Below are 24098 nucleotides of genomic sequence, written 5' to 3'. Positions count from 1 at the left end.
ATAAATCTTATATTAAATTATTAATGCAAGTATAATTTTTAACTATTGATAAAACTTGAAATGTTGATTATGACTGGATCATCTAAATTTATAAAAATAATATATACGACTTGTTCAGAAAGTGATGAGGGGGGGGGGCGAAGATAATGAGGATATAGAATGCGAACATTCACTCAATTATATTTTTCGTTGCATTTTTAATTTTTAATATATATACATAAATGCATAAAAAATATAATTTGTTTAAAACATTATCTCCTGTTACTTGAAGTCATTGTAAAAAGTTTTTATGGATTGTATATAAAAGAAGTATGTATATACCAGAATTTACTTTCCATTGAAACAACAATTTTAAAGTGCTTTAATAGATGATCATAAAAAGGTTTCTTTTTGAAAAAAGAAATATTTCCAATAAGCAAAATAACTTCACATCAGTATACCGATTGAGCCACTACAAAAAGTAAACCATGTTTTGTCTCTTTCTTTTTTGGCCAAACATGCCTTTTCTCTTTATGAGTTTGTTTTAAGCTTTAAACTAAATTTCAGCGAATATTTCTAGAGAAAAACTTAAATATTTAATTTTATATATTTTATCTAATCAAATCAAAATAAGTGAATTTTAATGTGTTAATAATGATAGTAGTAGTAATAAGAGTTTGTTAAAAAAAATAAAATATAAAGAATTTACATGTCTTGATTTAATTAAAAATAAACCATTTAAATATATAAATTTTTCTATAATTTTTGATGTACTTAAATGATATTTATGTATGCTGGCAAAAAAAATGAATATTTATATATGGATTTTGAAAAAATATCAAATTTTGAGCACTAAAATTTAAAATAGATGAAACCATGTTGATGTGCATGGATTAATTCTATAAAACTTCAAGAACCATATGTGATTTATGGCTCATTTGTTTAAAATTAAAAAATAAATGATTTTTAGATAATTTAAATATTTTACAAAAGAGAAATATAATTATTGATCTCTATAGTTTTATTATTTTCAGCATAATGAAGATTATTTTTTTTAGTATTTTAGTCTTTATAAAGACTAAAAACACTGAAGCCATAGGGATCAGAATGCCAAATGTCACTCAATTCTTCTGAAATTATAAGAATTAAAAATATTGAAAAAACTACAAAGACTAAAAATAAAAACTATAGGGATCAATAATTTTGTTTTTTCTTTTATAAAAAGAGATTTATTTTGTAGAAATTTTATAAAAAGTAAAAATTGTTTTATATTTAGTTACAATAATAAAAGAGTGATTATTAGTTAGTTATTTTTAATTTTATGATATTTTTTAATTTTTATTTTATAAAAATAATTTATTATTTAATTATTTTAAATTTAATGATATTTCTGCATATCTTGCCTTTTCAAAACTTTCTAGTTCATATATCATATTAGATTATTTTTAGAAGTTACTTAAAATAATTTTTTAAAATAATCTGAAATCTGTTTTTTATTACTTATATTCAGATTATTTACTAATTAAAAGCCAGGAAAGTGCCAAGGGAATTGTGATTAATTGTCAAAAATATTTATCTTATATTTTAATTGAAGATTTTGATAAAATAAATAACCTGAAAAACTTTCCCGCATATAACATTACACATATATGGTACATAGGTAAAAAAAAAAAAAAAACTACATGGATTTTTTTTTATAGCATAGGCATACATTCATTTGTTAAATGATGATCTAAAAGCCGTTTGATGTTCTAAACGTGTCGAAACGCGAAGGAAAATAAAAGTGAAGAAAAGTAATTTTGTGGAGGAGTATCAAAGGAACTAGACGAAAGTCCAAGGCTGGTATAGATATAATAACCCACAATTTTTTTTCTACAAAAAAAGTAACAAAAAGAAATAATACAAAGCATTGAATTAAAATTCAAGTGAACCCCACCAATAAAATCGGTAAACTATTGAATCATGTCTAAGCCTATTCAATAAAATGCTTTATTCATTACTAGTCTAACCATGATTTGAATGTAGCTTTAATCATTAAGCTTTGCACCAATGTTTTGATCTATTCAATAATGGATCCAATTTTTGGTACCTTGAGTGAAGGGAGAAATAACTGCACAGATATGGGAGGGGAAAAAAATCAGAAATCCTTCTCATTAAAAGTCAGGCTTGTCTCTTTTGAAAGGAGGCCTCCGTGCTGTCCTAACGAGCTCTCTGAGCTCGTTCACATGACTATTCATGCCCTTAGCTGAATAAGCTTTAATCATAGTTCTATATGTAATTACATCAGGTTTAATACTTCTCTGTTCCATCATATCAAGCACTCCCTTCATCTCCAAAAAAACCCTAACTTCCCATAAGCATCCACCAAACAATTGAAGAATATAATGTCAAGTGTTACATCAGAGTTCTCTATAAAACGCAGGACACCGCCAATTTTTTCAGGTTTACCTGCTTGTGCATAAGCCTTCACAAGCGAGCAAAGTGTGACACAGCTTGGCTTTATCCTCTCTGATCTCATTAGTCTAAATAAATACTCCATCTGTTTCAGATCCCCAGCCCTGCCAAAAGCAACAATCACGATATTGTAGGTCACAATTGTCCAGGAATAATGGTATTTCTGCATGTACTCCATCACAGCACTCATTTTCTGGTAATCCTCAGCCTTGCCATAGGAGTCTAGGAGGATATTGAAAGTCTGAACAGTAGGCTGCAATCCAGCATTCTGAAACTTCTCATAACATCTCTCCATTGTTTCTATTTGCCCTATGCTGCCAAAGGCTCTTAGAGTTGAATTCATGGTCCATACATCAGGTTCACAATCCGAGTCAGCAAGCATTTCCACGAGTATGGATTCCATCTCTGCAAACCTTTAAAAAAAAAAAAGAGGAAAACAAGATTAATGAGTGGAAAAATGCGATTATATCATGCTGCTATCTGGTTGCTAAACATCAAAAAAATAATTAAAAAAAAAAAAACTAAGTGACTGAAAGCGAACAGCTTCTCAACTAAATTTTAGCAGAAAGCGAAGAAAGGGCAATGGAGTGCAAGAATGGATAACAAAATGAAAGTGCCTAACTGCAGCCATAGCAATGCCCTCTGAAGAAGTACTCATTAATTTCACCATATTAATTATGGTCGCAATTTGTCTGTTTATCTTTGCCCAGCTTTTCAAAGGGACATTATCATATAGTGATGTCTATAAACATTTCCTAGCCCCTCCCTCTTGCTTGCTATTAATGTCTAGAGTATGAAGGCAAAGTAGCAGTCAACAGACTCACATTTCAAATTTTTTCAGCAACCAGACTCAGCATGCAATTTTTTTTTTTTTTCCAATTAAGAAGGGGGACACAGGTGGACAATTACTTTTTTGCCTTCCCATAAGCATCAATTAGGGTATTATAAGTAACTGTGTTGGGTTTGATTCCCTGAATGGCCATATCAGATAGAAGATGGTGAACTTTGTCAAAGGCAAAAATGTGCAGACATGATTTAATGAGGATTGAATAAGTCTGGACATCCGGCTGACAATCAGGAATAGTCTTCATCTCCTCAAGAATATAGAATGCTCTGTCCAAGAGACCACTTCTGCTATAGGCAGATAACAACGCAGTGTATGCTTCACAGGACAAATAACAACCCTCGTCAACCATAGCTTGAAAGAGCTCATGGGCTTTCTCAGGTTGCTTGCATTTTCCAAGCATGACTATTAACTTGATATAAATGCCAGAGTTAGGTCTGTACCAGAGCTGTTCACGCAATAATTCAAAAACCTGAAACCATGAGAGCATTCATTAATATTGAAAACTCAGTTTCTCTTCCGTAAGAGAGAAATTCAAGAAAAAGCAAAAGGTGACATATACAGATGCACAGGCCATTACAGACTTATATGTCGGCAAAAGTATTTGGATTTATTCCCCAATTAAGATTTCTAAAAAGAAAATGAAAAATCCTATTTTCATGACAAATTCAAGAAAAAGCAAATGGTGACATATACAGATGCACAGGCCATTACAAAAGTATATGTCAGCAAATGTATTGGGATTTATTCCCCAATTAAGATTTTTAAAAAGAAAATGAAAAATCCTATTTTCATGACAGATAGGCGCATTTTCAATTCATCCTCCACAAATGTTTTCTTTCAATTTAATCCCTTATTCATTAAAATGCTTTAATGATGCCATTTCATCCTACCTCTGTCTATAAATTAACAAAGAACCCAACAGAATGTCAGAATGTTGACTGGCACCAATTAACTTGCTTGATATACACTTTAGTCCGCATTAAATAAGAAACCCCAATTAAGAAAGTTTATAAAATTCAGAAGCACTACATCCCTAAAGTTCACTCATCCATCCTAATCTGATGCACTGTGTTACCTACTGTAGACCGAGGAAGTTAGATGTGAATCAACTGGTTACCTCAGTAATCTGTCAGCTTCATTAATTTGTCGATGGAGATGGGATATGGGTGACATTGAAAGCATTCTGAATGAGGAATTAGAAAGTAAATAGACTTGCACGACTAAGTGAAAAATTCAACTTATCAAAGGGAAGAAAATAAGATTTTCCTTTTTCTTTTTCTCTATGTTGTATTTTTACTTTCCTCTTCTTGAAATGGATTATTTGAGACCAAAAGTTAGATTGTTGAAGAGAAAAAGCAAGGACCAAACTTATATATTTTAAGACTTAATTAATGCTGGAAAACCTTCGACCTCCCTCTATGAGTAACACATCAACCTCTTTCAACTGGTTTCCATTTCTTGGGTAGCTCTTAAAGGCAGCCAACAACACAACTCCCTATATAGTGAATGTCACCAAAAGTCATCGATAGACAATTCACAGGTCTCATTTTCTCTGCTCCTTATGACTTCCCAAGTTGCAATGGGAACTTTGGTTGCAATGATTTATGCACAAAGCCAATTGAACCGAATAAATTTGTGTAGGTAAAAAATCGAGCATTATACTACACATGGGCTATGTTTCTCTACTAATAGAGTAAAAGTTTCTTTCCCTCTGATTCCGTTTCCCAATTTGTAAAGAAAAACTTCATCATGCATGCTCATGCATAAACATTGAAACCATTTTCCACATCAACATACAAGAGAGTCCACAGAGCCCGCAATCTGATTCAAAAATAATCAATAATCCATGATAACCGCCATTCATACCACGATACTTTTTGATAATCCATTTTTAACCACATTTTAAGACAATTGAACAGTACGCCATTGGATTTTAACTAGATAATTTCCATCCCATTTTCAGATAATGAACTCAATTGAGCTCAAAAGCAAAGAGACTGACCTTGAGAGCAGACTCCCACCGCAAAGCCGTGATTCTTTCATGAAGTGCTTCTAGCACGGTCCTCGGAAGCAGCTTCTTGGAGTTGGTGGGACCCCTCTTCTTCTCAATAATGGCCTTGGTGGCCTCCCTCCGGAGTATCACCGATATGGCTTTCTTCGATGCTATCTTCCGGTTCACCTGTTCTTTTCTCTCCCGCGATTCCTTCTCCTTCAGCTGCTGAACTTCCATGGCCATTCTCCTTGCACGCCCATCAGTGACTATCATCGTGCCCGATGACTTCTCTACAGCATCATCAGAGGAAGGAGATGAAGTCGAAGGGTAATTCGGGTCGGGTTCGGAATCTGCCCGAACGACTCCCGATTTATTAGCTGGCTGTCGCCGGCTTATGGCGGTTGGAAATGGAAGGGTGGTGCTGGAGATCAAAGCCATTGATTCTGCACCGCTCATGGACCGCACCAGGAGAGAGAAGATATGTACTATTGAAATGAGATATCTATTAGCTTCCAAATATTTAATGAAAAAAAAATTGAGGAAAATTTTTATCCTTCCATATCAATATTTTTAAAATCAAATCAAATATTAAATTAAAAATATCAACAGTTTATGATTCACATAATTCAATTAAGTTGAACCAATGATAAAAACGATAATATAATAATTAAATTAAAAAAATTATATATATTTAATAATTTAAATATAAGAAATAAATATAAAATTATTACTTAACTTAAAAATAAAACTAAATATTTTAAGTTTATTATAATTTAATAAGCTATATGATATAATACAATATTAAGTGATTAAAAAAATTGATCATTTTCTAAAAAAATTGATAAGAAAAAGAAAAAATAATATTTTTTGAACAATCTGATTTTTGAAAATAGGACTCAATTTTTGGCTTAATCCTAATTTTTAATCCGAAGCGGCTCAACCCAACCCAACTCTCCAAACAATTTTCTCAACTTGATTGATTGACAGTTCGACAAGTCCAATCCTGTTTGATCCAATTTTTTATCCTTGTTCCATGTTTTACCTCTTTTCTTTCATCCTTATATTTTTGTTTTCATGTTTAGTAATTCAAGTCTTTTTGTGATCCGATCTGTAATTTTTTAATTTGCTTATTATAATTTTTTTGGATTTTTTAAAATTTTTAATGTCATTTTTTAATTAACTAAATATTAAAATTTACTTTATTAATTGCAGGAACTAAATTATATTGATTTCAAAAGATAAAAATATAATTTTCATAATAAACAAGTTTAAAGTCTCAACGCGACTTAAAGTTCAAAGAGAATAATTTGTTCATTTACCCTATTTTTTTTTATAAGTTAAAATATATATTTAATACCTTAACCCCTCAACTTTATAAAATATCTTTTTAATTATTTAATCCTAACACTGTTAATTTTATCCTAATAAATTTTATATCAAACTTTAAAATATTAACAAGACATTTTCAAATATTAATATATTAAGTTCATTTTTTTTTTCAAAATAACAATAATTGACACAAGAAAAATAATTATTTAAAACTAACCATGTTAAAATTAAAAGATTAAAAAAATATTTTACAAAATTAAAAAATCAAATTAAAACTTTATATAAAATTAGAAGACTATAAATATATTTTAACTTTTTTTATAAGATACTTGTTCATAATTTTTTGAAACTTTTTTATAATTTTCTGATTAACTAATTGAAATAACAGATGTTTAATGAAAAAACATTGCACAATTTTTAATAATGTCCTTCATAGAATGGTTAGTCCTTGAAATAATAGTTTAAAGACAAGAAAATACACTTTAACACAACTTCTTCACAGTTGACTTGAATCAAACTGCTAAGCTATGCAAGAGTCTAACCAAGGCAGTCTCAAGAAGCTGTATACAGAAAATATCAAAAAGATGTCATATGGTATTTATTCTCAATCAGTGGTCAGGCCTGATCCAGTGGCGTGTTATGCCCAACAACTTGCAATTTGACAATTGACATTTAAAAAAACACAGGATTGCTGCAAAGAGAAAGGGTTCCTTAGAGCAGTGACAAGCCACTCAAGAATCAGAAAAGTAATAATAACTAGTGTATTATATGGAGTTCTTTATAGCAGTTATCGATTAGCTTGATGCAGAGCAGGCTTTCAAGCTTAAAGCCTTCTGTCAATAGATATAATGATTAGTCTTCACACATGACTTCAGTGATCAATATCTTGGCTTATGTTTTGAAAGCCAAGTTTACCAGAAATAGGTCAATCTTCCGTGAATTCCTACCTTTTTACTAACTACCCAACTAGCTTCCTCTTCTTATTACAATTATATAACAAGCTACAATTGCCAGAAAGATTTAAAGCAGCCAGCAAAAAGGTCAAAAAGGAGATATTGGACTGAGATAAATGGGCTAACCAATTGTCCAGGGATAAGGGATCTTTGCATGAAGGGTCGGAGGAACTACCTAGGCAGAAAGGGAATCTCATCATGAACAACAGATGGAATGGGTGGTCTTGACAAGAAGCTTACCCTGGGAAAAAAGGACGACTTTGGGGAAGGAAGAGTTGGGAGAGCACACCCCTCAAAAAGCCAGCAGTAGTTTACCCCCTTTGTCATCTTGTGTTGTTGGTCTGTTCTGTGCGTGTTTGAGTTGTTATGTTGCTACTTTCTTTTGTCAAACGAATTAATCATGATCACATTATCAATATCAGAAGTCTTTTGAAGTTTCTGTGTTGCCTCTAGTAGAATATTGCCAGGGAGACCCTATCATTTGCTGCTTCATGTGCAAGTGTGAAGCATGTGTGTTATACTAAACCAAGTTACATCCTGATACCAATACGAATAGCATAATGTACTCTTGTGCTGGATTCGGCAGAAGTCAGCAGTGATTCTATTGAAAACCAATCTACTTAGGATTCATCATGCCAATACCTGCCCCTAACCAGCATGCTTCACAATGTAGATCTATAGGAAGTAAGCAGAATTTCCAGCAAAGCAAAAAACAAAATCAAAGAAAATAAAACCATAGTCCACATCTTGATATTAAGCCTAAAGTATTCAATGGTTGAACAGATTAATGATTAAACATTTTCAGTTGAAATGTTTTTACTCAACAAATATGTTCCATTTAACGGCAGAAATTTATGGTAAACCACAAGATCATCATAAAATAATACAGATAGAATGGTCTTCCAATAAATAAAAGGCAAAGGTTCACATCATCCAACATCAACCCCTCCCAAAGAAGTACTAGTTTATGATCAAACGACACCAGCTGATGACACTAACAGAAAACCAAAGTCAGAATACAATTAATACAGATACTTCCATGCCTATCAGACAATCATCCTTGCCTATTTTTTGCCTCCACCACTTCCACCAGCAGCTTTATTACCTCCAGCTTCCTGAGCTGCTTTCTTCGCTGCTTTCTCCTGTAGTGCCTTTGCATCTCTGGCCCCAAAAGAGATAGGAATAAACAAAAGTTAGGCACAGTACAAGAACAAGATACTAAAGAAGAACTAACCTTTCCCTGCGTTGCTCAGGAGTCAACCCATCGCCCTTGACCTGCTTGCCCTTGGAAGCCCTGGCCTGAGCCCTTTCACGATCTTTCTCCCTCTGGTTACCGCGTTCTCTATCGTTAAAGTCAAACAAATATATATATATATATATATATATATAAGTGGCCTTGCGAAGCCCACAAGATAAGATAAAAATCCATGGCCATCAGATCCCGATTGAAAACAGAAGATATAATTTCACTCAAAATAGAGATGCCGAAGACAAGGAATTTTTTAAAATCTTGAAGAGAAATTTCAAATCAGACATCAATATTTCCAGATCACCACTCTCCAAAAAAACAAGGGTTACTCCCTCATTCCAAAAAGAAAGTTATTTTCTCGGATTTTCAAGGAAACCAAACGGAAATTCAACCCGAGGATTAGCTAAAACTCGTGACAAACTTTTAGCGTGTTACAAGATCAAAGGATATGAGTCATAATTGCTCGATTCTTCGACAACCAAACGAGATCAGAGAAGTCAGAAGCCCTGAAACACAAGAAATCAGAGGGCAAAGAAATTACCGAATTGAAGAAAAACCGAATCTCTCGACTAATCAATCAAAGCAAACACAAAGTGCGCAGACAATATAGTACCTGATAGAGATGCAGCGACCAGGAGAAACCTCAGATAGGAAAATGAGGACTTGCAAGATACACAATTAAAATCGAGGGCTATAATATTATTTTCTGGAGTCTGTGGACCGACGGCCGATTCTTAATATTAAATTAAACTAAATAAGAAAACACAAATAAATTGTGCTGTTAATCACATATTCGCATGATAAATTTTACTTTTTCTAATTTAAAATAATAAATAATAAATATCATGTCAATATAAAATACAAAAAATAAACACATAAGATATACTTCCTCTATTTAAAAATGTAATGCATTTTTTGAGAAGTTGAATATTAAAAAATGTAATGTATTTTTAATCTTTTAAGGTGTAATCATTATCTTTTTTTCAAAAGTATCCCTATTGATAATAACTTTATATTTATTGTAGAGTGTTTAATAGGAGTAAATATAAAAAAATAAAGTTAGCTGAAAATTAGGCAGCTATTTTATTGAAGATAAAATTTAATTAAAAATATCTTATATTTTTTAACGGAAGGAGTAAATGATATATGACCTAAGATTTTGTACAATTGGGAAAAATATAAGTACTTAAATTACAGTCCCTTCGTTTTTAATTATAGAATAAATTACTGATTATTAAATAAATACTAAATGCTTACATATTAATATCTTCCCTCCAGTTTTTAGAAGGTGTTTGAGATATTTTTCATCCAAATTAAAAACAATTATTTATTTATTTGTTTGTTAAAAAATATTTGAATTTTATAATTATATCCTTATTAATTAAAAGGATATAAATATTATTATGAAAATACGAAAGAACGTTTTGCTATTTGTACAAGGTTATCGCACTTTTTCAAGTTTTTAAAATATTTTGAAAACTTAAGGGTAAAAATTAAATGTTTTTTAATGAAATCCCTTTTCATAATTTTGTAGAACAGTTTATGATTGGCCTTTTTTATCTTTGTAAAGGGCTTTGTAAGAAGGACAAGAAGGAGTAACCAATTTAACTAATTTATATCTTCAACAAGTTTTTATTTTTCAGCTTTTACTCTTATTTAATTATCTTTCCATCTTAAATTATAAAATACTTTTAAAAAAAATTTAGTGTTTCAAAATATAAGATATTTTGATAAAAATAAGGTTTCATTAATGATACTTTTTCAATATTACCCTTTTCATATATTCTTTTTTTTAATATTTTTTCATCAATGAAGTATTAAAGGAAGGTTATTTTTTAAAGTTTATATTTTGTTTTGAAAAAAAAGTTATAAAGTATATTTAATGAACCTTATTAGTATGTAAAATTTTATCTAAAAATATCTTATAAGTTAGAATGGATGGAGTACTTCGTGGTTTAAATGCTTTATAAATTTAAATATGAGTAAGTCATTTCATTTATTTATACTCCAAAGGGAGTAACTGATAAGTCTTTTCAGTTTCATTGTCATTTTATTTCACTCTTTTTATATATCTTCACATTACATGTTATTCCAAACTTTTCAACGTAGTCTTTTTCCTGGCTAACATTTAAACATGGTTTCAGACTTTCAGTTGTGACTTGTGATTGACTTGGAGAGGGCCAAGAGAAGTACTAAGGCCCTTCACATACATGTAATATTTATTAAAAAAAATCATATTATTCATAAATCATGAGCCATATAGTTATTTTTTTATGCACAAGACCTTTATGGTTATGTATTTGGTACTGACTTCTGGACACATAGCTGTGTCAATTCAGCTCATTTAGAACAATAATTTTCCTTGGATAACGGTTTTGAATTTAAAGCCTCAAACGTTGATGTTAAAAGTACTCTTGAGATACCCATAAAATTGTTTCACATAACGAGAATTTAGAATAATTTGGATAGGTGATGGTAATATTTTTAAATTTTTCACACTATTGAGTGATAGAATTAAATAAAAAAAAAATTCAAGCAAAGAATATAATCAAGTTGGCACTTCAGTGAAGTCTCATTTTTCTTTCATGGCACATAAAATGGATCAAGTTGAGCCAACTCCAATTTACCCCAACAATTTCTTGAATTAGATTTTTTTTCCCCACAAACAGTTATTTTAAATTTTATTTTTTTTTTGAATTAAAGGACAACATGAAGTTAATATAAACTTTTAATTAAATTTATATTAACTTTTAAATTTTAAAATTCTATTGAAATATGTGAAGGGAAAAAAAAGCAAAAACAAAATTACACAGCTTTATTGGTTGCACTATAAGGATTTGGATCCGATGCAGTGGAATTTGTGCAGTGATTGAGAAGTGGGTTAATCTTAATCGTGCTTTTTTGTCTGATGGTTGAAAAGGGGTATGTGCATAATATATTTATAAACCGCAAAGCACAAAAACATTAAGATTTTGAGATCTATTTTTTCTTTCCTCTTGGTCATCTTTTTCTATATTCTTATTTGCAACTTGACAGAGCATCCAAAACTAGGATTGTGACGAGACAACCAATTTCAATAAAAAATCTGGACTTCGCAATGATGAATCAAGCTTGTGAGGGAATATAAGAGTATGTGAAGAAGAACAGCAAGTTACTGTGCACGGCAGATGGGGATCCTGTACCGAAAAAAATCTCAAGGGTAAGGTGAAGCAAAAATGGGTCGAGAGAAGATGAAAGATGTGACTGTATGGTTATAAAGTACCGAAACTTTAAGTATCTCTATTGGTGTCATATACTTTCTGATACTTTTTTTATACATGTTCATAAAGTATTAGAACATTTTTTTTTAATATTAATTTTTTTTATTTTTAATATGTATCCTATACTCATAGATTGTGAGTTGGTAGCCAATACTTTGAGACTAATTTTAAGAAATTAAAATTTGTTAAATATTGCAATATTTATCTTTTTTATTCCTAATATATTTTTGTGATTTGCTTTTAAAATAAAGATTAGATTTTCTTTAAAAAATAAGTTTTAGATATAATAAAAAGTTACTCCATCCTTTACTTATATTTTTTGAGAGGTTATACATTAAAAAGTGTAAGGCATTTTCAAGTACCTTTACGCATGATACTTTTTACATCTCAAAAGCACTTTTTCACTTTTTGGATGTGAAAAATTGTTTGGATGTAATTTAACAAGATCAAATATGCTTTTTAAATGGAAGGAGTAAAAATTATATTTTTAATTATAAAAATATAGGCTTTTGGCATTTAAACTCTAGGTTGGAAAACTATTAGCAGAGATAGAATAAAAGTACAAGTAATGGTTATATATATTTTGCTTGATATTATTTTACAGAATTATATGTGTATGCTATTTTAGATATTTTTTAAATTAAAATTATATTTTTAATATTTTTCATAAATATATACGCACATGTAAAAAACATATCATATCTTATATTTTTAAAAATATAAGTATCAAGTATCAACACATTGGATACATATTATACCCGATGCACGTATTCGGAGAAGGCTGCTGTAGCGGAGATGCATTCTTTATGGCGGGAGATCCCGAGGTTAAAGGAAGACGATAGGTATGTGCCGATGTCCATGCACGATAAGATACGGAAGAGTCGAAGTTCTTGGCCGGTGATGGATGCGAAGTTGCTGGAGCTTGATGTGGCGGCAGCGGTGAGTTCCTTACAAATTTCTTAGGCTTTTTGTGGGGTTAAGTGATATGAGGAATCTTTGGTATTGAACTGATGGTGACCATTCATGTTCATGGGCTGCAAAAAAATAGATTTTAAAATACAAATGTTTGTGTGCTTTTGCAACTGAGAATAAATTATTCACGTCTTCCTCTTCCTATTCATTGGATAAAAAGCACGGTCAAGACCAGACACTGCACAAATTCCACTACATAGGATCCAAATCCTGCAAAACAAAACTATTGCATGGGTACGAAACTGAATCATGCTTTTCAAGGTCCGTTAACAGCTTGCTTTCCCAGAAAATTAGTATTTTATGTGGAAAATATTGATGATTAGAATCATGAATCCCTCGAACACGTTATAAAAGCTCAATCATTTTGCACACCATTCAACTAACCTACTTATTATGCTGTATCTCAGGATGTCAAACCCAATGATGAACGCTTGCTTCGTTCTCTCGTGATCTCTCTCTCTCTCACAAGCTGATGCATTTTTTGAGTACTCGAAAATTATACTGGCGACCACGATTTTGACCTTGACCCTCACAGCCTCACAGGGCACACTAATAGTAATTGTAGGAGATCAGTTTCATATGCGATTCATCTAGGTGGTCAAGGTGGTGAATGGATTGATACATTTAAATTTTAGTCTTTAAAATCTCACATACTAAAATCATTTGTTTATATAGTATAAAAAAATTTAAAGGAAAGAAGAGAAATGGTTAGATATTTGAAGCAAAAATGAAAAATTAGGTATTTTAACATCTCCTTTCACGCTGTTAGTTGCTTCTCTAGTTTTATTTATAAGATAAAGAAAGTATTTATTTTGATATTATTTATAAAATATTTCAATGATTTTTATGTTCATTTTTATAATTTTACCCATATTAAATGTTAGAGTATTTTAATTTCAAAATAAATATATTTAAGGGTAAAATAATAAATTAGCTCCAAAACTATCGATTTAAGAGCGCCTAAGACCTTAAATTCATTTTTTATGCCCCTAAACTCATTTTTTATATAATATTTTTTTTTGATTTTTAAAAACGGTACAATCTGACCTATTCTGTTAATAAAAGCTAGTTTTGATCATTAATTAACTAAAAAATTATAAAAAAAGACCAATGAATTTTTCTTGATTAATCTTTTGTAATTTTTTGGGCCTATGTCTATAATTTTTGAATTTTTCACTATAATTTTTTGGTATTTTTTTATAATTTTTGAAATTTTTTTGTTAATTTTTTGGATAACTAATTGTTAATGTTAATTTTTATTAACAGCAAGAAACAAAATATATTTTTTTTGAAAGTTGAAGAGAAGTACTGTGTAAAAAATGAGTTTAAGATTTCAAATGCTTATAAATCTAAAATTTAAAAATCAATTTACTCATTTATTTTATATTTAATAAAGATAAAGTTAAAATTTTATTATATTTTTAGATATAATTAATAAAATTTATTTTTTTTAATTATGATAAAAATATTAAAAATAATTTATAAATAAAATAAGGGGATGGACTCACGCTATAGTGAAGGAGGTTGTATGTAACTGATTGATTGGTTTGAGATCTCCAATCCCTCTGCAGTCATGCTTGGAGTCATGTCGTGCTCGAGACTTTGTTCATCGCTCTTTGTTATTCCTTTAGTTTTCGTACTGCTTCGGTTATTTTTTTTTTTGACATTTTGGTTTTTTTGATGTAATTCTTCTGTCGGCAAGAACAAATTCTTAATAAAAGTGTTAAGCCTTCTTAACTAACTAATTGCATTCATGTTGCTTCAATTATTGTCAATTAACAAGAAAAAGTAATCAACGAATCATCTTTCCACCCTCAGCAAGTCTGGACGATGCAGAGTTGTGTGTTGCCCCATAAAATTCGTTGGTGTTTAAACTAAAATCCAAAAACATCCTTTCTTTTTTTGAAAAATGATTTCAATTTTAAAGATTGACTAAAAAAGAAATTCATCTGAATAAACTATATAATTTAATTATTTCTAATGTTCACTTCTGAATCCTTCTCTCTGTGTTTTTGTTTTCTCTATCTCTTCCCCTTTACCTACCACTCATCAATAACATCATCCATGAAGGGGAATTGATTAGAGAGCACATGCTGACAAATCCAGAAACACATCAAAACAACACAGCATAGCATCTTTCTCTTCTCTCTTTTTATCATCATCTTTGTGAGCCCCATATTCATAATTTCTTTTTTACTATCTCAGAATTTTATTTAAAAAAATCTTTTGATTGAATTTTGTTTTTGGGTTTTTTAAGAAATTTGTGAAAATTAAAAAAAAAAATCAATCAGAGCCTCAAACAAAGCTGTGTGTGTTCATCTTCTGGGGTCCCAAAGGAATCCGAGGCTTCTCTTTCTCTTCCCTCTCGTCCGAATCTTTTCCTTTTTCAGGGACCCACTAGGAGATAAAGAAATTAATTTGTGTTTTTTAAAATATTTTTCGTTTTATATACGTTAGCTTCTCAATCTGTGATAAGCCTGGTTAAATTTCTTTGGTTCCCCTGTCTTCTTCTGCTCTCTTTACTTGCTTCTGCTTTATTTTTTCGGAAAACGACAATTTTCCGAGAAAATAAAACGAGAGAAAAATGCTGAGTCCTTACTCGTTATCTCTGTGGTGTTGTTATTAACCCATTCGAACCTTCCATTTCTTGCGGTCTTGCCTGCTATTCTGCCGAGTTTGCAACTTTCCCGAGGAATTCTCCATGTGAACACCAAGCCTAGCTAGATTTCTCTCCGGGATCGACTGAATTCTTAGGAATTCTTCACTTTCCAATTTCGGTTTCTCGCCGTGATTTTCTCGGAAACTGCAAATTCCGATCAATTTTCTGGGAAACTGGAAATGGAAAGTCGCCCGAGAATGACGCTTTATGATCAAATGTCTGCCGTTGACGGCCGCAGAGACTCGCTTGCCGGTTCGACCCTCGAAGCCGCGATGGCAAGCCACAAGATAGCATCCGAGCCGAGCCGCCGCCAGTTTAACAGCAGCCGAACCCTCTCGGATATTATTCGAGAAGATAATTCCAACACAAGGGACAAGAAGTCTTGGAAGATCTTCAAAGACAAGCTCTGGCTCAAGCGCGCCGGATCTGCTTGGTTCTCCGCAATTCACATCCCGGCTCTGGATATCTCTATCCCTAACCGGAATAACAGCAACTCGGACGCCCCATCCACCAGTAACCCACCCGAATTCTTAGGCCAGATCTTAAACCAAGCACGATCTTCCCCCAACGATGCCTTCTCCGGCGAGTCAATTCACCAAACTTCGCGCCTCGATTCCTTCCGTCGAGACGGCGCCGTGACTTTCCAGGATTGCCTGGACAGCGACGACGGATCCGAGTGCGACGACTGGGATCCGGCGCGTGAAGGCACGCGCCGCCTATCCACGATTTTATCAGAGGAGAGAGCATTGTCCGCGAGAGAAGCAGAGGCCGCCGCCGCCACCGCTGCATCGGCGGCAGCACAGGGGGAAGACGAGCCGGTGAGAATGTCGCTGACGCTGATGGATTTGCTAGAGGAGACAGACAGGCAAATGGGGTTCGATGCATCACAATACAGAACAGGATATGAAGATGATGACGAAGAAGTGTATCAGAGAGTGAAAGTGGAGAAGGAAGAGGACGAAGACGAAGAAGAAGAAGAAAGCAAACAGTGGAGCATACAGGAAAACTGTTGCGTGTGTATGGTGAGGCATAAAGGAGCAGCGTTTATACCTTGTGGACACACATTTTGCAGACAGTGTTCGAGGGAGCTTTGGGTGAGTAGAGGCCATTGTCCGCTCTGCAACAATGTTATTCTGGAAATTCTTGACTTGTTCTGATTCATTCATCTTTCATCTCCATTTTTCCCCTTCAGTATTATCTCTCTGATTCCATAATTTTTTTTTGGTCTCTGTAGTTTTTGTTTTTTTTGGGTCAAAACAATATATAATTCTCCCTTGTAAAGTGGAGTTTGAGGTATGAATTAAAAAAAAAAAGTGTGGATGACGATGACGATGATGATGATGAATAGAGATGGAATTTGTTGATAAGATTATGTTCATCACTGGCACTCACTGGCTTACACTTGTTGAGAATTTGAGGAACGGTCTGCGTTTTCTGGGTCCTGTGAAGGGGAAAGCGATTGACGTTGCGCTGGTGGCCTAAAGAAAATGCTTTTCTCACCCACTCATTCTCTTTAGGTGAAGAGATTCTTTGTGAGTGGGAAACATTAATGATTCAAAGCAAATTTTATCCATTCACATTAATTGGTTGGACTTTCTTAAATAGAGCTAAGAGTTGGGATTTTCTGAATATAAAATATTTATGTGAAAATAGCTTCCTTTAATTAGACAGATCAATGTCGGTGTGTGAGTTGTTTTAAATTGATTACTTTTAAAAAGAAACAATAAACAGATCATTGATCATCGTGCCCCCACCCCTACCCCACAACAAACATAAAAAGACTAATCAAATTCTCATCAAAAGCTACTCCCTCAATTCAAAGTTATAGAACATTTTTTTTTTAATTTCATCTCAAAATATAACATTTTAAATAAATTAAATTTTTTTTAAATTTATTAATTTTAATGTTATGCTTTTTTTATATAATTATTTTTTATTCCTTTTTTTAATATATTAAATGATATGTATTTTTAAAAATTTATACTTTTATTTTAAAAAATAATATTATTAAATATATTTAATAAAATTTATTAATATATGAGATTTTATTTAAAAATATTTTATAATTTAAAATGAAGAGAATATTAAAAAAATTAAAAGTTTTGTTATAAAATATACTGGATAATCACCTTTGACTGCATGCTTAATAGATGCATTGAGGTGCTTATCCACCAAACGTCTCACTACAGCTTAGATATTATGATTTTTTATCATCCACCATTAGGGCATATAAGGCGATTGGTATTGGCATGATTTGATTGTGTATTTTCATTCAATTTTTCTGTTTTCATAATTTCATTACTAAAAAAAGATGGATCAATTCCCAATACTATATAATTATGATATGCTTTTATTTTTGCTACAAAGAGCCCAGTTGAATTGACAAGTAGTATACCAATTTAATCAGAAATATGGAATTTCACATTAAATACTTAATCAAAGAGCTTTACCACCCTTGTTAGGCTTACCTAGTTTAATCTGAATTAATCTGAACCCCAATCAAGTCCTTTAGTTAAAGTGGCACATGTTCAGGATGCCCAGTGGTATAATCCAAAAATAAGAAGTAAGTACTTAATTTTATATTTAATATATTTTTATCTAATTAAATTAAAATAAGTGAATATTAAAGTACTAATAATATTATTAAAAATAGTTTGTAATGAAATAAATGGTGTATAAAAAAAATACACATTTTATCTTGAATATAAAAATAAAAGGTTAAGTATAGAAATTTTTTTAAGTTTTTAATTCTCATTACAAATTTTACAATATATAATTGTTAAAAAGGGTGGATACATTTTTTCATATAATTATTTGATTATTTGATAATATTTTAAGCTCAAAACCAAACACTATAAGTGTCATATCTGACTTTCTTTTATATGAAAAATGAGCATATGTGTGTGGATCGAGATTTAAATTTTTGCTCAGAGAGATCTCCACATTTCGGTACTTTATAATATCTTAAATAGAATTGCTTTTTATAAGAGATAACTGTGGGCAACAAGAAATTTTGTGGTGTCATCTTTAGGGCCAGAGTTTTAAAATTTCATCGTTCCAACATTGGGCCTTTCTCAGACTAATGATTGGTGGGCCCGTCCCAAATTGATTCCCTTGTAAAGCGTCAGTTGGCTGCTCGGCCCACTCCCCCGCCAAAAACAATTGCAGGGAGTAACAGTGATGCAGTATCAAGTTCGAAGATCAAATGAACATATTCTCTCAGTTTTTAAAAGTTTTTAAAATGTAAGCAAACTTTAATGAACTTATAGTATAAGAAAGTTAGTTAAACATAATACTCCTTCCATTCCAAATTATAGGACACTTTTGAAGGAGTTTTTTCGTTTTAAAATATAAGACACTTTGAATAAATTCAAGTTTCATTAAATGCGGCAATTCTAATATTACTCTTTCTCTCTTTATAATTAATTTATGTCCCTTCTGTTTTCAATATATTAAATTATGAATATTTTTGAAAGCTTGTATTTTTATTTTGAAAAGATTGTTAGGTGTATTTATTGAGATTTATTGGTATATAAAATTTTATCTAAAAATGTCTTATAATTTAGGACGAAAGGAGTAATTAAATAAAGTTACGTTTAGAGTCATAAGTTAAAGTTCCAAGATCAAATCAACACTTGTTTAGATACTAATTTTGAGCTGCACAAATGTCCCCTCTGGTTTTTGAAAAAAATTAATCATTTAATCCTTATAATTTTAACTCAGTCATCCCTCAACTTTAACTAGTTATAACTTAGTCTTTAAAATTTTGACTCAATTGTAAATCATTCTTTGAGTTTTACCTCTTACAATTTAGTCCTTAAAGTTTTAATCTCTTAAATATATGTCCCTATATTTTAAAAAATAAAATTATAAAGATTATAAATATTTTAAAATTTATTACTAATATCTTAAATTACTAAACCCTTTTAATATTTATAAATATTAAAAGTTTAAAATATTTTTACTCTTTATAATTTTATAAGGACCGATATTTAAAAGGTTGAAATTTCAGAAACTAAATTGTTAGAGGCAAAATTCAAAGACCAATTTACAACCAAGTCAAAACTTCATGGATTAAATTATAATGAGTCAAAGTTTAAAGACTGAATTATAACTGAGTCAAAACTATAAGGACCAAGTGATTAATTTTCTTTTCTTTTCTTTTCTTTTCTTTTTTTTTTTGGAATGAACATGGGTAGCATCATGAAGGCATACAGACTCTGTCTAAAACAATCACCATTTAATAGTACAAGCACACATGCCATGAAGAAACCAACTCCTAAGAACAGTATGTGTCAAATTATAGCCAGAAATACCCCAACTCAACCCGAGCCATGTATTAGTTTGGAGACAGAAAAGACACCAACTCAACCTGAGGCATGTGTTGGTTGGCCATTAAAAAATAAAATAAAAATCAAAGCCTCAAATCATGATAGGAATGAAAGGTAAACTAATGCATTATATATTTTCTGTGTACTCCTTTTTTTAACTGGATATTTTTCTAAGCCATGAGATGAAAAGGGAGGGTTAGGGACTGCTGAAAGACAAGCCTAAATAAGGAAAAGGAGAATACATGGCAAGTGCAATAAAAGACAAGAAATAAGATTGGAACAAATGTCTATGTGATTCAATTACAAGAATCAAGCTCAAGCTTGGTAAAAAGGTCCTTAACCAGGGGTTGGAAGCGCCTTAGCCAGACTTTCCAATGCAGGAGCGCAACAACCAAAGTCGAACTACCTACTTAAACAACATAATGGCTTGGCATTCTAAAGCCACGGAGTTGTTTGGAGCTAAGGAACATCATCTCATTACAGATTTAGGTCAAATCATGAACTATGAATAAGACAAGCAACACTAAAGTGTCAATATAAGGAGGAAAAAGTTGCAGCATTAACTTCTGTAGTCTGCCGGATATATATATTACAGAAGATCAACTAGACCCCATGTATTAAGGGGTGAGACAAAATGTTAGTACTTGATAACTTACACTTTAGCCTTTAGTTCTCATGATTGTAATGCTGCCTTTTCCTCCTTCAGTGCGAATTTTGGTTTTCCCAACTACGGGCTTCCCTGAGAAGGCTGATTTAGGGTAAGCAGAGGGGTCTTCTTCACTGCTTCTCTTAGGTTTTGAAGGAGGTGGAGTCTGAATCCGCTGGTTTATTTCCTTCAGAGTTACATCTCCATGAGCACCACTGGGTTTGATGAAGGCAAATGGATAGGCCACTGAAGAAGCCAGTTTTGTGGGTGCTCGTATGAAAGACTTCCTTCCTACACGCATAAAACCAGCCTGAAGTAGTTAGAATTTCATCTCAAAAACTCTTATGGTGTTGTTCACTACAATTTATTGGTTAAGGATGTTGTTACATTCTTACATATCAGTATCATATAAGCATAAAAGGGGATTTCCTTAAGTTCCATGTCACTAGAGGATAATTCAAATAGAACCTAAGAGGATATCTTGAAAAGAAAACCACATAGAACGAAGTTAAACCTTTAAAGATTATATTTTTGGGTGTTCCAGTGACACGCTGCTGAACCACATTTTGTTCAAAAGCTGGTGAGACATCACAGAGATCTGCAAGGCATGGCTAATAGTATGAATAACATGAAGAAGATTGTGGTAGGAGAGCTGGATACCTAAAGAACTTTAGGCAAGGCTTTTCCTAGCATAAATACATACAGGAAAGAAGGAAGAAGGGAAAAAAAATCAAAGAATAATGAATTGATTTGTGAGCCATGTCATGTACCTGAAACATTAATCTTGTCTTGCTCCGAGAGATTCCTGAATCAGAAAATATAAGCATCAATTTATTGTGTAAAAATGAATATATGCCAAAAATCAGATTTGGAGAGACATACATAATATCATCAGGACTAAAATCCATCTCAGCATCATTAAAGCACTGTGCAAGCCACCCTTCGGCTGAATGCTCAAGATCATCACAACTGGAGCCAGATGTATTTCCTAATACATATTCCATCATGATTGAAGAAAGATCCAAAAATAAACATCCAACTATGCAATCAAAGAAGGATTAGCAATAGGCAAACCTGATGATATCAATTGTGAAACTTCGAAAAAAACATCTTTCATAGAGTCCTTCCCCTGTATACATAATGGAATAACAATCTTTTTAGGATCTGACTCGCTGAAACTCATGCACTCTTGAAAGAATATATGCAAAAGACAAGAAAACTTAGAACTATGTGGAAGACTAGATCCCCTATCCACAAAGAGGACTAATGCAATGCAAATGCTTCGTCGACAAGTTTGGATCCTGCATATGATTAACAGTCATCCTAGATGAATAAGTAGACAGAATTGTACGCCAAACCATCATATCATAATAAAAATACTAAGAAGGAAATCTGTGAATAAGCTCCACTTTGTAGCAAAATCAGTTGAATAATAACGCAAACAAAGTCACTAATTTTTCTTCAAACATGGTGATGATGAAAGATATAGGTATAATAACAAGGAAGAGAAACCAAACAGAAGAAAACTGAGACAAATTACACGAAGCCATGCTACCATTCATCAACAAGCCAAAGGTAATATCAAAATGGTGAGGTATCTAACCAAAATAACTTGTATATTGTTAGAAGCTAGAACCATCAACCATCTGGCATGCTTTGGGCATGAAGAGTCAGTTATAGAAAAAACTACCATAACTCACATTTAATTTAAGGTATTCTGAGGACATGTCATCGCAGGACATGGAAAGGTCCCCATCTTCACTGCTGAATTGTAGCATCCGACGCCTCTTCACTTGAGAAGTCACTCTACATTCCTCTAGTTCACTCTGTGAATTATCTGAAATTCACTTTTATTTAAATTAAAAGTAGGATAACAATAATAAAAAGGCAAAAAGAACAATATGACAAGTTGCACATATTAATTAGATAGGGTCAAAAAGACTGCGTTACCATTATTATTGACATGGTAAGCCAAATCTCCACAAGCCTTAACTGGGGTTGTTTCATCATCAAACATGTAGGAAAGATCTTCCTCATTTTGAGGTACTTCATTCCATAGCTCCTGAGACATGCCTGAACAAACCAATAACATTTTCTCTAGCATCAGTTATCTGAAAGAATTAACTTGAAGCCTAGGTGGAACTTACTCATATTGGAAGCCTTTTGGAGACAATGATCCTCCTTCTGCCAATCCCATGGTTTCCTAGCAACATTAAGAAATGGGAGACATGTAAATGCCGTGGAGGCAGTTCAACATCGACTGATATAAAGCCAGCCAGCCAGAAATATTACAGAGAGAAAATACACAATAAGTTTGCGCCATCACCAACACAGAAGATATCATTGGGTATATACTGAGCTCAGTCCCCGGATAAAAGCTGTAATCATAATTAAATTATAGACTAGCCATTCCAAAGCGAGTAGCATTGATATTAATAGCATGGTCCACTGCAACACTAATTACAACCCAGTAGCCAATAAATGAGATCTTACACAAAGAAAAGCAATCATGCTTATGTGTTTAAACGGCTTTACTTTTTATTAAAGTATTAGTACAAGCTGTTCCCCCAAAAAAAGTAGTACAAGCATAACTGTTAAGGGGAGAAAGTAACAAAAATACAAGAAAGTACCCAGGATGCAATTGATGAACCACCAATTAAATCAAAAACCCCCATCCCCAACCTTTCCTCATCCTCAGAATCTCGCACAAATTTAACAATCTCTGGAGTTTTATGACCACCGGAAAGGCAGTTACAGAAATAGAAAAGCATAGAGTGGACAGCAAAAGAGAAAACAGGGATCCCGGGTGTACGTGATTCGTGAAACCCCAAATAGAATGTACATAGAAATGAAGATATACCAGATTGAACAAGTCACAATATCTTCAAAGCCAAAACCCGAAGTGCACTCCTAAAGTTTGCCTTCCTAAACCAGACTAACCCATCCATTAAACCGATCACACCAAGAAATACCCAGAGAAAAACAGAGATTTACTTGTCATTGTCGTAATCCATATCAACAGCAGCACCAAAACTCTGCTCAGTGATCACAGTCCCTTCTCTCTCACTCTCTTCTCGCCACTCTCGAAACTAGCCGTTACAGAAAGATCGATCACGCTCGGTCGCTCTAGATAGCAGCTTCCATAAGAGCCTGGGTTGCTTGAGATGTGTGCTGCTGCATATGAGAAAACTGAAAAGAGCCCAGCCAAACACAAAGCGCCGTTTCTCTTTCTCTCTCTTTCTTCTATGAATAAAATCAGATATCTATCAGAGCTTTTTGCTAATTTCCCGGTTTTATATTTTCAAGTTTAAAGCTTTTCATTAAAAGAAGAAACAAAAATCCAAGCGAGGAAGGTGGAGGTAGACAATAAGGTCCGTTTCCACGACCACATGACTTGTGCACGCTTTCACTCGCTGGGACCCGCTC

At 32.4% G+C, this 24098-nt stretch overlaps 4 protein-coding genes across 4 annotated transcripts; 1 reads left to right on the top strand and 3 right to left on the bottom strand.

Moving 5' to 3' along the window:
• Positions 1-2100: 2100 nt before the first annotated feature.
• LOC129290515 (pentatricopeptide repeat-containing protein At5g48730, chloroplastic-like) lies at positions 2101-8321 on the bottom strand. Its single transcript, XM_054927304.1, is given in 5 exon segments — positions 2101-2323; positions 2326-2846; positions 3343-3749; positions 5283-5758; positions 7796-8321. Coding segments are annotated over 4 exon segments (1566 nt in total). The 5' UTR covers positions 5730-5758; positions 7796-8321; the 3' UTR covers positions 2101-2132.
• A 110-nt stretch (positions 8322-8431) lies between these two features.
• On the bottom strand, positions 8432-9513 carry LOC129290518 (uncharacterized). The gene is made up of 4 exons (XM_054927307.1): positions 9418-9513; positions 9256-9310; positions 8790-8893; positions 8432-8716 (listed from the first exon to the last, which is right to left on the bottom strand). The coding sequence occupies exons 2-4, from the start codon at positions 9259-9261 to the stop codon at positions 8620-8622; spliced, it is 207 nt and encodes a 68-aa protein (XP_054783282.1). The 5' UTR covers positions 9262-9310; positions 9418-9513; the 3' UTR covers positions 8432-8619.
• A 5757-nt stretch (positions 9514-15270) lies between these two features.
• On the top strand, positions 15271-17062 carry LOC129290516 (uncharacterized). Its single transcript, XM_054927305.1, has one exon. It carries the CDS (start codon positions 15875-15877, stop codon positions 16850-16852), a length of 978 nt encoding a protein of 325 aa, XP_054783280.1. The 5' UTR covers positions 15271-15874; the 3' UTR covers positions 16853-17062.
• A 3214-nt stretch (positions 17063-20276) lies between these two features.
• On the bottom strand, positions 20277-23949 carry LOC129290517 (protein XRI1-like). Its single transcript, XM_054927306.1, has 9 exons — positions 23667-23949; positions 22820-22875; positions 22623-22745; positions 22373-22509; positions 21747-21801; positions 21555-21660; positions 21443-21477; positions 21187-21270; positions 20277-20963 (listed from the first exon to the last, which is right to left on the bottom strand). Exons 1-9 carry the CDS (start codon positions 23684-23686, stop codon positions 20686-20688), a joined length of 894 nt encoding a protein of 297 aa, XP_054783281.1. The 5' UTR covers positions 23687-23949; the 3' UTR covers positions 20277-20685.
• Between the last annotated feature and the right edge of the window lie 149 nt (positions 23950-24098).

This window comes from Prosopis cineraria, unplaced genomic scaffold (assembly GCF_029017545.1).
Source record: "Prosopis cineraria cultivar Desert tree isolate PC_DT_omini unplaced genomic scaffold, ASM2901754v1 PC13, whole genome shotgun sequence".
Taxonomy (NCBI): domain Eukaryota; kingdom Viridiplantae; phylum Streptophyta; class Magnoliopsida; order Fabales; family Fabaceae; genus Prosopis; species Prosopis cineraria.
This window is presented reverse-complemented; position numbering and strand designations above follow the sequence as displayed.

What these genes read in the sequence shown, in the direction of transcription:
- LOC129290517 (XM_054927306.1), bottom strand. Translation starts at nt 23,686, where the DNA reads ATGGATTACGACAATGACAA. An exon ending in TTCACAATTGATATCATCAG is followed by an intron (nt 21,661 to 21,746) that starts GTTTGCCTATTG and finishes AATATGTATTAG; the next exon opens with GAAATACATCTGGCTCCAGT. An exon ending in CAAAAATATAATCTTTAAAG is followed by an intron (nt 20,964 to 21,186) that starts GTTTAACTTCGT and finishes TTATGCGTGTAG; the next exon opens with GAAGGAAGTCTTTCATACGA.
- LOC129290516 (XM_054927305.1), top strand. Translation starts at nt 15,875, where the DNA reads ATGGAAAGTCGCCCGAGAATGACGCTTTATGATCAAATGTCTGCCGTT.
- LOC129290518 (XM_054927307.1), bottom strand. An exon ending in CCTGAGCAACGCAGGGAAAG is followed by an intron (nt 8,717 to 8,789) that starts GTTAGTTCTTCT and finishes TTTTGGGGCCAG; the next exon opens with AGATGCAAAGGCACTACAGG.